The following is an 11,591-nucleotide window of genomic DNA, read 5'->3' as shown; positions in this document are numbered from 1 at the left end:
CCAAATGTTTCTTCGAAATTTCTTGCCGATACCTTTGAGAAGGCTAAAAGAATTTCTTTATCGCATATGGAGGATATATGTCATTGGAAGCTATCAAATTCTGGGGCATTTTCTTTGAGATCAGCGTGGGAGGAGATAAGGGGGAAAAATTAGAAATTCCCTTGGTTTTCTATTTTATGGAAATCCAAGATTCAGCCTCGTCAAGCTGTGTTTGGTTGGAGGCTTGCTCATAATCGGTTACCCATGGATGAGGAGGTGCGCAGAAGGGGTGTGATGATGCCTTCTAGGTGCATTTTGTGTGGTCACGCAGAAGAATCTATCCCTCATCTATTTATTCATTGTGAGTACACCCAATCCTTGTGGAATTCTTTCTGTGATTTATTCGGTATCAGGTGGCTGCCCCTTGATAGGATGGGGGACATTTTAGCATGGTGGAAACGGAAAGGGAAGACCTTAATCTTTTCAACTGTGTGGCTTTGTGGTTTTATTCTTATCCTATATGTTGTCTGGATGGAGAGAAATGCTAGATATCATGATGGTGCAACTCTTCATTATAAGCATATTTTTGCTCGAGTGAAAGGAGAAATTTGTATGATTTCTAGTGTACATCTTGGGAAACCCCTTTCCATCCCGGACTTGTTATGTGCTAGAAGAATAGGAATTCCTCGGGTAACAAGAACTCGTAGAGAGATTATTGAAGTTCGCTGGTGTCTTCCATTTCCAGGATGGATCAAGCTAAACACTGATGGATGCTCCTTGGGCAATCCAGGGAAGGCCGGAGCAGGTGGGATTTTTAGAAACGAGAAGGGGGACAGCCTCTTGAACTACAGAGAATATGTCGGTATCAGAATAAATTTTGAAACGGAATTCTTGGCAGTGATCGCTGGTCTTGAACAGGTAAAGATACATGGTTTTCAGCATCTTTGGATTGAATGCGACTCTACGGCAGTGGTGATCCTTCTTTCTAAAGGTTTAGTTCCATGGTTTTCTCTACAACAATGGAGGAGTCTTTTATCTGTCATGAATTCAATAAATTGGAAGGTGACGCATTGTTACCAGGAGGCAAATGTGGTTGCCGATTTTTTGGCAAAATCATCAGCGAGATTTGAAGTGTCGTATCCAGTGGAAGCTTGGCCTCGGTTGGTTTCAATGGAATTGGATTTGGATGCTACCCAACGTCCAAGATATCGATTTATGAACTTATAGGTTTTGCATTAGACTAAGATTTAAGGGGGCCTTCTCTTGCTGATGGCAATGCCGAAGGTGGGGCTGGTCCAATTTTTCCTTAGTCTATTTCTTGTATGATGGTGGTACTATTTTCTTTTTCTTTTCTACTTGGCTGTACATTATTTCTTTCTTCTTAATACAATGAATCTTTAGCAAAAAAAAAATTAAGGTGATTTGGAGATATTACTTCCAATATCTCACATCCCTACTAGTAATACTGATGACCCATTTATGGTGGATAACCCACTTGGTGAAGGTGGATATGAATATGGATCAGATCCAGCTGAATCTGAATTCTCTTCCTCTGAGAAGGAATCGCAGACCTTCGAGGAAGAAAATATGCATAAGGCTGCAGTGCCGATCATGGTAGGCATGCTAGGGAATGCAAGGAGTGAGAAGATGCAGCGTAAATTACGACCTCGCAAGAATAGAGTGTCGTATACCACTGGTCGTGGAGGAAGAGCCCAAGTTAGAGGCGGCAAGAGTGGGAGAACTCAGGACTGGGGCGAGGAGGTTCATGTGGTCTCTAGCATGGCGTCATCTCAATATTTAGGAGGCAAGATGATCATTCAGCACCAGGAGATTGCAGAACTGGATAATGCCATATGCAAGGTAGAGGGAGAAAGTAGAAAAGGGAAGACAATCGCAGTGACGGGGCAGGCTTCAAGGTCTGACCGTTAGACTGTGCTCTATATGTGATTTTATGAAGATCCTATTTTGGAATATCAGAGGGATGCGAAAGGCAATCGGTAAACGCCCTTAAGGGACATTATAAATAAGAAGGACGCTGACCTTCTGTGTATTGCAGAGTCGATGATCACTGTGAGTGATTTCCCGAATCTATTTTTTAATAAATTGGGATTTCATAGCGATGTTATCTTTAATAATAGAGCAAGTAAAGTCTCTAACTTGTGGATTCTATAGAAGAGCAATTTGAGAGTGCCCGTGGTTGTCTCTAATTCGGAGCAACACATAACTGCCTCCATGACTTAGGGGCCCATCGAATAGTGGGCCCATCGAATCCTTATAGACTCTTTTGGCGGATGATTCACCTTTGGTTCCTACCCCATGGGCGATGATGGGTGATTTCAATGCCACTCTCCACTCACATGAAAAACGAGGTCCAGGGAACTTTAGTCTGGGCTCTGCAGCGGAATTTGGAGCCATGGTAGATGCTTGCTCCATGTCTCAGGTTCTCTCGATTGGTAGAAAATTCACTTGGACAAACAATCGATGCCATGGAAATGTTTGTTCGGTTCTGGACAGAAGTTTTTGTGACAAAGAATGGCTAGATAGTTTTCAGGACTGTTCACAACATGTTCTTTAACGCATTTGTTCCGATCACTCCCCATTGATTCTTATGTCTGAATCTAGTTAGAGGCCTCGAAATTACCCATTTAGATTTCACTGATTCTGGATAGATCACGACGACTTTGATAGAGTGGTGGCGGATTCTTGGTCGGAATGGATTTTGGGAGCTCCTATCTATGTTCTTGTCAATAAGCTTAAAAAGCTTAAGGGTGTGATCAGAGACTGGGCGAGGTCTACTTTTCCTCATCTAGATAGGGTGCTGGAAGAGGCAAATAGGGTTCTAGCACAGATTCAGGAGCAGATTGATACAAAAGGTATGGATGATCAGTTGTATGCCTTGGAGGCCATGGCTAAGACTACCCTGATTAAGGTCATGGAAAATCATGAAAAAATGTGGGCTGAAAAAGCAAGGATTAGATGGCTTAAATTTGGTGATAGAAACTCCAAATTCTTCCTCCTTTCTACTAAAATGAGGAGGAATAAGAACACGATCAAATCACTTAAGAAGCAGGACGGCTCCATGGTTGATGATCCCATCCAAATAGGGAACTACATAGTTGACTTCTATGAGAATTTTCACAAAGCTACCCCGACTGTACAACATGAGGAATTACTGGACAATATTCCCTTAATCCTGACCAAGTTGATCGTTACCACATGGATGCCCTTCCTGGAGATACAGAGATTAAAAGGGCTGTGTGGGAGCTTGATCCGGACAGCTCGCCAGGTCCTGATGGCTTCCCTAGGGCCTTCTTAAGAAGATGCTGGCACATTGTGGAAAAAGAAGTGAGCAACGCGGTTAGATATTTTTTCAGCTCAAGCTACATGCTGCAGGGTGTGAACAAAAATTTCCTTGTGCTGATCCCAAAGGTAGATGGGGTAGATAACCTAGGTAACTTCCGCCCTCTATGCATGGGAAACTTCTTCTGCAAAATTATTACAAAGGTGATGGCATTGAGGTTGGAGCCTCTTCTTCCCAGATTAATATCTGATGAGCAAGGTGCTTCCCCAAAAGGAAAGATTATCCATGACAATATTATTGTCGCTTCAGAGCTTGCAAACTTGATATTCTCATCCACCAGAGGAGGGGGTATCAGCATAATTGACATCAGAAAAGCCTATGACACAATTGACTGGAAGTTTATTTTTCAGGTTATGCATAGATTCAGTTTCTCTGAGAGATGGATCGGATGGCTCAACCAAATTTTGATATATTCTAAGATATCAATTCTAGTTAATGGAGGACCGCAAGGGTTTTTTAATGTGGAACGAGGCCTGAGACAAGGTGATCCGATATCGCCGATACTGTTTATAATTGTAGAAGAAGTTCTATCTCGGGGGCTGAAGGGGCTAATCCAGTCGAACCAAATAAAGTTAATCCAGGGCCCAAGAGGCGCTGAAACCCCAGGGCACATCTTGTTCACGGATGACATCATTATATTCACCAATGCTTCCCAGAGGTATGTCAACAATCTAAATTTTTTTTTTTGACAAAATATCAAGAATTTTCAGGTCAATGCATCAATCTTGACAAAAGTAAGCTTTTCCTCGGCAAGATTGCTTCAGTAAGGAAGCAGAGTATCCCTAATATTTTGGGAATTCGGAGTTGTAGCTTCCCTACAAAATATTTAGGTGTTGAAATCTTTAAGGGTCGGTTAAAAAAGAATGCTCTCATGCCTGTGATGGACAATGTGAAGAAGTGCCATGCAGGGTGGAAGGGTAAGCTTCTTTCAATGGTGGGAAGAACAGAGCTAGTCAGATCTGTGATCTCTAGCATCCCTACTCATAATTTTGCGGTATACTAGTGGCCCTCATCTCTCCTAGCTACTATGGAGAGATGGATGCGAAACTTTATATGGACAGGGGAGGTGGATAGTTCGAAAGCAATTACAGTGAAGTGGAATTCTCTGTGCAAGCCCAAAGAAGAAGGGGGCCTAGGGATCAGGAAGATAAGAGACTTGAATAAAGCTATGTTGTGTAAAATGGTTTGGAGAATAAAACATGGGAAATCAAACGCTAGTTCTTTCCTTTGTGTAAGATTTATTAAGAAGGATGGTAAATTTTCCAAAGGAAGCAGGCCTTCATCAATTGCCTTTCGATTCAGAAGTCTTGGGACTTTGTGTCAGAGAACGAGAGGTGGGTCATCGGCAACGACAATTTGACAAACTTCTGGAAGGATAAATGGTGGGGTCCTAAATCTCTGATGGAGGAGATCCAGACTATGGACCTTTCCCCCCTAACACTAATGCCAAAGTGTGTGAGTTTATCCAGGATGGTCAATGGAACTTCCCTATGGTGCAGTCTGACCTTCTAAATAATATTTTTAAATCTATCAAAGAGATAGCTATTTGCCCTACTCATATGGAGGATTTTTGCACCTGGAAGTTATCTCCTATGGGGAATTTTTCTACGGCTTCTGCATGGGATGAAATTAGAGAAAAATCCCCAAAACTTCCTTGGTTCTCTTTGATTTGGAGGAAAGGACTTCTCCCACGGTACTCTACTCTAGGATGGCGGCTTGCTCATAGGAAACTCCCAACGGACGAGCTGATCAAAGCTAAAGGCATTATGATGGCATCGAGATGCTTCCTCTGCAACCAAGATTACGACATCATTGACTATGTCGTTACTCGCTGTCCATACTCAACTTGCATATGTGAAAGGTTCTGTGCTTGTTTTGGGATTTCTTGGCCAATGCATCAATCTATAGAAGGTTTGATAAAATGGTGGAAGTCCAAGGCAAGAATCTTAAACTTAAAAAACCCATGGCTAATGAGCTTCTCAATCATTGAAGCTAATATTTGGTGGGAGAGAAATAGAAGAAGCCATGAGAACAAGGCTTGATCCAATGCACATATTTTTGAATTTGTTTGCTAAGAGCTTGGTCTTTGCTTGGGTAGTTCGAAGGGTGAAGTGAAGAGCATCAGCGATATCTCATGCTACAGGAAATTGGGGTTACATGTAGAGGCCCCTAAGTTTGTTCCGCCTCTGGAAGTGCATTGGTCCAAACCCCATCCGAATTGGTTTAAAATCAACATTGATGGGAGTTCTATGGGCAACCCAGGAAGGGCAGGCGCTGGCGGCATTGGTCGTAACAAAGAGGGTCAGATTTGCAACTCAATTAGTATTTAATTAGGCATAAAAAAATCTTCGAGGCTGAGTTTGAAGGGGTTTTGGAAGGTCTGATCATGGCAAAGATCTATGGAGCGAGAGAAGTGTGGGTACAGTCAGATTCTGCTAGTGTGGTGTCTGCTATGTAGAAGAACCAAGTCCTATGGTTTGTGCTCCAACGATGGAGGGCTATTCTCCCCTATCTGAACTCTATCTCGTGGAAAATTTCACATTGCTTTCGCGAGGCAAATGTGGTTGCAGATTATTTGGCAAGGAAGGCTTCAAAATCAGGAATCATAGAAACCTCTATGACATTCCCAAGTCATATTATGATGGATATTGAAAATTATGCAATGGACATGCATAGATTCAGATTCTGCTAGGGTGTTTCTTGCTTTCTCTGCTAATGGCCATGCCGAAGGTGGAGAGAGCAAGTTTCTCTAGCGGTATCGGCCGTGTTTCCATTTTCTTTTCTGTTGATGTATTTTCCCCTTTTATTTTAATAAAAAAATCTTTTATCAAAAAAAAAAAAATAGAGCAGGGGGGATGGGTCCGAATGCAGAAAAAGAAAGGAAAGCAAGTGCTCACTTAAGGTCGGTCTAATGTAAGCACCGACAAACCTCCATCAAACAAGTGATCATGAAGGTTCTTTTCTGGAACATTCGTGGTCTAAAGAAGGTTGCCGCAAAGATCACCTTATCACAGATCTTTCGTGACAACTCTCCTGATATTATTTGCATTGCTGAGCCGATGATTTCAGTGAACAATTTTCCTAATTTTTTCTTCAATAAATTTGGGTATGCATTGGATTTTATTTGTAACAATATGGCTGATGCTCACCCCAATTTATGGGTCACATGGAAGCAGAGTCTCAAGAAGCCTACCATTTTATCTATGTCTGAACAGCAGCTCTCCTTCCAATTAGAATGGTAGGGAAGCCTTTTGGACTTTTCGGTAGTGCATGCTAAATGTCTTCGAGTAGAGAGAAGATCCTTGTGGGTAGAGTTGGCTGCGGGCACCTCACCCTGTCCAAGAATGATTATCGCACTACTCTCTATGATCATGAGAGAAGAGGGCTTGGGAGATTCTGCTCGGGGGATGCTTCAGAGTTCTCTGCTATGGTCGATGCCTCTGCTATGATTCAAATCCCTTCCTCTGGCAGGAAGTTCACTTGGAGTAACAATCAGAGAAGAGGCCACGTGACTGCAGTTCTTGATAGAACCTTTGTGAATGAAGACTGGCTTAAGACTGATGATTGCATTCAAAAAGTGCTTCCCTGTATTGCCTCTGACCATGCCCCATTGATGGTTTGTTCTGGATCATATCTGAGACCGAGAAACTGCCCCTTTAGAATTAATAATTTCTGGTTGGATCACCCAGACTTCCCATATTTGGTTAATGCGGCTTGGAGCTTTGAGGTTTTGGTTCCCCAACCTATATATTGGCTCAGAAGCTAAAAGGCCTTAAGCCAATAATTAAACCTTGGTCCCACGGTGCTTTCCCTAACCTGGACCAGGAGGTGGTTACTTCCAAATCTGAATTGGATGCCATTCAGAGTCGGATTGAGGTAGAGGCGTGTTCTGACCACCTTTTTGACCTAAAAGCTGATGCCAAAACCAGATCCTGGAAAGCAATTGAAAACCATGAGAAACTGTGGTCTCAAAAGTCCAAAATCAGATGGCTAAAGGAGGGAGATAGATGCTCTAGGTTCTTTCATGTTATGACTCGTGTCGAGCGGGCTAGAAACTCTATAAGAAGTATTGTCATAGATAACGAAGATGAAATCAGCGATTTGGATCAACTGGGGTCTTATTTGGAAAACTTCTACAAGAATTTTCACAAAAGCCTAAAGCTTGAAAATCATCCTCAGACCTTCAACTGCATTCCTAACATCCTTCTGGATTTGGATCGCCTCATGCTTGACGCTTCTCCCTCAGATGCTAAGATCAAGTAAGCTGTTTGGGATCTTAATCCGGACAGCTCTCCTGGCCCTGACGGATACACGAGATCTTTCTTCAGAAAATGTTGGCTTATTATCAACAATGACGTCTACAGGGTGGTTAAGGGCTTCTTCTCCTCAGGTATTCTCCCTACTGGATTAAATAATAATTTCTTGTTATTAATTCCTAAGGTGGATGGGGCTTGATCTTTGGAAAAATTCCGTCCATTATGCATAGGAAGTTTTTTTTGTAAAATTCTTTCAAAAATTATGGCTTCTCGCCTCTTTGTTGTTCTTCCAAAAATAATTTCTCAGGAGCAAGGTGCTTTTCAGAAAGGAAAAGTCATTCAGACGAACATTGGCCTCGCGTCGAAGCTGGCAAATTTAATGGGGCACTCCTCAAGGGGAGGCGGTCTTGGTTTGAAGATTGATATCAAAAAAGCCTTTGACACTATTTCTTGGGACTTCCTGTTCCATGTCCTTAGAAGATTTAGCTTTTCTGAGATAATGATTGGGAGGATCCACACCATTCTCAAGACTGCTAGAATTTCTATTCTTCTCAGTGGTGGCCCCGTGGGTTTTTTTGAGACTAGCAGAGGGCTTTGCCAGGGTGACCCCATCTCCCCTCTTCTATTTATTATTGTTGAGGAAGTCCTGTGCCGTTGTATAGCAGATTTATCTACGAAAGGTTTGATCAATCCACTAGCAAGTCCTCGCGGAGCTGAAGTGCCTACCCACCTCTTATTTGCGGAAGATGTCTTCATATTTATGAACGCCTCCAAGAGGTATGTTAGGAATTTAAATTCCTTTCTTTCTCTTTATCAGAGATGCTCAGGCCAGTTTTTCAATTTGGAAAAAAGTAAATTATTTTTGGGAAAAATTACCCCTGTAAGGGAGCAGTGGATTGCTGAAGAGCTTGCTATTCCTTGTTGCAATTTTCCTACCAAGTATCTTGGAGTTGAAATATTCCAAGGTCATGTCAAAAGGGACCCCCTCCTCCCTGTGATGGATAGAATTAAAGCCAAGCTTGCTGGCTGGAAAGGGAAACTCCTCTCTATGGCTGGGAGAGTGGAGTTGATTAAGTCGGTTATATTCGGAATGCCTCTGCATAGCTTTTCAGTTTATTGGTGGCCTGCGACATTAATCAAATGCCTCAAAAAATGGATGAGAAACTTTATCTGGATGGGGGAGATCGATTCCACAAAAAAAACCAATGTGAAGTGGGACTCAATTTGTAAGCCCAAAAAGGAGGGGGACTTGGGAATTTGAAGACTCCGCGACATTAACAAGGCTTTGTTAGCTAAATTGACTTGGAGGATCAAGAATGAAGATTCCCAGCTGAGCAGGCTCATTCGGGCTAGATTTTTGACAGGCATTGGTCATTTCAAGAGATCCTATAAGAGCTCTTCTATTTGGCCCGGGGTTTAAAAAATGTGGAATTTTATCTCTGATCATGAGAGATGGGTCATTGGCAGTGGCAGAAGTGTTGATTTCTGGAATGATAACTGGCTAGGTCCAACTTCTATTCAGAACCTATCAATCCTGGATGAAGAGGAGTTGTCAAACATCTCCCACCCTAAAGTGGTGTCTTCCTCTTGTTCAGTCTAATTTTTTACGTGATATATTCAATTCAATAGGGAATATATCCTTGCCGCAGGGTCAGAAAGACCGATGCTGCTAGTCTCGATCCTCCTTAGGATCCTTCTCTACTAGATCGACCTAGGAAGCATTGAGAAAGGTTTCTCCTAAAGTGGGCTGGGAAAAAGTGGTGTGGGGCTAAGATTTGATCCCCTGCCAATCAGTGTTTGGATGGAGACTCATGCATGGGAAGCTTCCTTGTGATGACAAGGTAAAAAGAAAAGAAGTGCCGCTCCTGTCCAGGTGCGAGGTGTGCAATAAGGCTGAGGAGTCTATAAATCATTTGTTCTTGGAATGTGATGGAGCTGTCTACATTTGGAGGGCGTTTGCTGAAGCTTTTGGATTTCATTGGCCCTAGCAGTGGGAATATTTTTCAGCGCATGTTCATGGTGGATTCAAAATCCAACGCCATTGGACTGTCTCAAATGTGGATGGCAGGTTTGATTCTAGTTCCATACTTTATTTGGATGGAAAGGAACTCAAGGAGATTTAGGGGGATTCATCGATCTTATGGTCAAATCTTTCATACAATAATGGAGGAGGTTAGAAGACGTGGCCCAGGTAAGCGTGATAGAATTAAATCTCGCCTGGATTCTGAGAGATGCTTGAAGTTGAATATTGCGGTACCAAGAAGGAAAATTAAAGGGGTGCAGGAAATATTCTGGCTGCCTCATATGGATGGTTGGTGGAAGCTAAATTGTGATGGCTCGTCCTTGGGTAATCCAGGGAATGCAGGAGCAGGTGGCCTTATAAGGGACAGCAAGTGCCAGATTGTATCGATTTATAGCTCCTTTTTAGGAATTGCTTCCAATTTCCAAGCTGAATTTCAGGCTTTGATTAAAGGAATTGAGAGAGCAAGAGAGATGAATTGTGCATCTCTATGGATCGAATGTGATTCGGGCATTGTGGTGCTCATGGTTCAAAGGGGTTTGGTCCCGTGGTTTGTTTGGCAAAGGTGGTCTTCCCTTATTTCTTATCTCAAGGGTGTAAGATGGGAAATCACTCATTGCTATACGGAGGCAAATCCTATAGTAGATTTCCTGGCGCAGACGGCAGCTAAGAAGGAAGCGTCTTCATCAGTTGTGGCATGGCCTCCCGAAGTGCTTGAGTTTTTGGCTGAGGATGCGATGGGTAGATCGTGCTTCAGATTTTATTAGGTTTCATTTCCTCCTTTTATGCCTAGTGCCCCTCTTGTGCTGATGGCAATGCCGTAGGTGGAGGTGGGTCCTTGGATTTGTGCTAGTTTGGGTTTTTTTTGGATCTTCTTAAGATGGATCCTCTTTGTACAGTTTTTTCCCCTTTTCATCTCTTAATATACATGACCCTTTAGCGAAAAAACATCTCCCATCCTGTGGCAATGTTCATTGAAAATGGAAGATGGGCGCTGCCCCTGGTGCAGTGGACTTTCTTACGTGATATTTTTCAAAAAATTAAAGAGATAAATCTTCCATCATTGCCTTTGGAGGACAAGTGCGTGTGGAGTTTAGATCTGATGGGGTTATTCTCTATGAAGTCAGCTTGGGAAGGTATGAGATCCTTGTCTCCAACGGTTTCTTGGTCTTCCGTTGTTTGGCGAAGACATCTCCCTCCTAGGATTTCCTTGTTGGGATGGTGCTGGCTCCGTGAAAAGCTCCCAACAGATGACCTGATCCAGAAAAGATGGATCCAATTTGCCTTCTAGGTGTGATTTTTGTGGCTCAAGCGTTTTCGCATTTATTCCTGGAATGTGAATTTTCTTCTATATTATGGAGCAAAACAACAGAGTTGTTTAATGTGGTCTGGATCCGGAAAGGCTCTGTGGCAGAGATGGCGACCTGGTGGAATGATAGGGGGAAAGGTTGGTATTTGAAAGAGGCTTGGATTACAAGCCTTTTCACCACATTAGCGGCAATATGGAATGGAAGGAATCAACGAAGATTTGAGGGGAAAAAGAGAAGCACTTATATGCTTCTCAGTGGAATCAAAAGGGAGATTGGCTTTTACTGCAGCAGATTGAAATTTTCAAAAAATTCGATCAAGGACCTCATTACTTGCGGAAGGTTACATCTTGAAAAATCCATTTAGTCTTTCCCTCCTATTTTGGAGATCCACTGGTGTAAGGCGATGTACTCTTGGGTGAAGCTCAACTCAGACAGATGTGCGCTTGGTAATACGGGTTGAGCTGGAGGAGGCGGAGTCCTTAGGGACCATGATGGGAAAATGTTGGTTGGCTTCCAGTTTTTCTTTGGAATTCGAAACAGTTTCGCGGCAGAGATCTAGAGTACTTTAAAGGGGATCAAGATCGCCCGTAACAAAGGCATTCAGTGGCTGTGGATTGAGTCTGACTCCTCTGCAGTTGTATCCCTCCTTCATTGCAGGATTATTC

At 42.7% G+C, this 11,591-nt stretch overlaps 2 protein-coding genes across 2 annotated transcripts; both read left to right on the top strand.

Annotated features, from left to right (window-relative positions):
- The first annotated feature begins 2,305 nt into the window (after nucleotides 1-2,305).
- LOC122063090 lies at nucleotides 2,306-4,343 on the top strand. Its single transcript, XM_042626792.1, has 4 exons — nucleotides 2,306-2,534; nucleotides 2,649-3,265; nucleotides 3,373-3,998; nucleotides 4,151-4,343. The coding sequence occupies exons 1-4, from the start codon at nucleotides 2,306-2,308 to the stop codon at nucleotides 4,341-4,343; spliced, it is 1,665 nt and encodes a 554-aa protein (XP_042482726.1).
- A 2,274-nt stretch (nucleotides 4,344-6,617) lies between these two features.
- LOC122062993 lies at nucleotides 6,618-7,603 on the top strand. The gene is made up of 2 exons (XM_042626686.1): nucleotides 6,618-6,956; nucleotides 7,100-7,603. Exons 1-2 carry the CDS (start codon nucleotides 6,618-6,620, stop codon nucleotides 7,601-7,603), a joined length of 843 nt encoding a protein of 280 aa, XP_042482620.1.
- Nucleotides 7,604-11,591: the final 3,988 nt, after the last annotated feature.

This window comes from Macadamia integrifolia, chromosome 1 (genome assembly GCF_013358625.1).
Source record: "Macadamia integrifolia cultivar HAES 741 chromosome 1, SCU_Mint_v3, whole genome shotgun sequence".
Classification (NCBI taxonomy): Eukaryota; Viridiplantae; Streptophyta; class Magnoliopsida; order Proteales; family Proteaceae; genus Macadamia; species Macadamia integrifolia.
The sequence above is the reverse complement of the archived record's forward strand: the minus strand, read 5'-3'. Positions and strand labels throughout refer to the sequence as shown.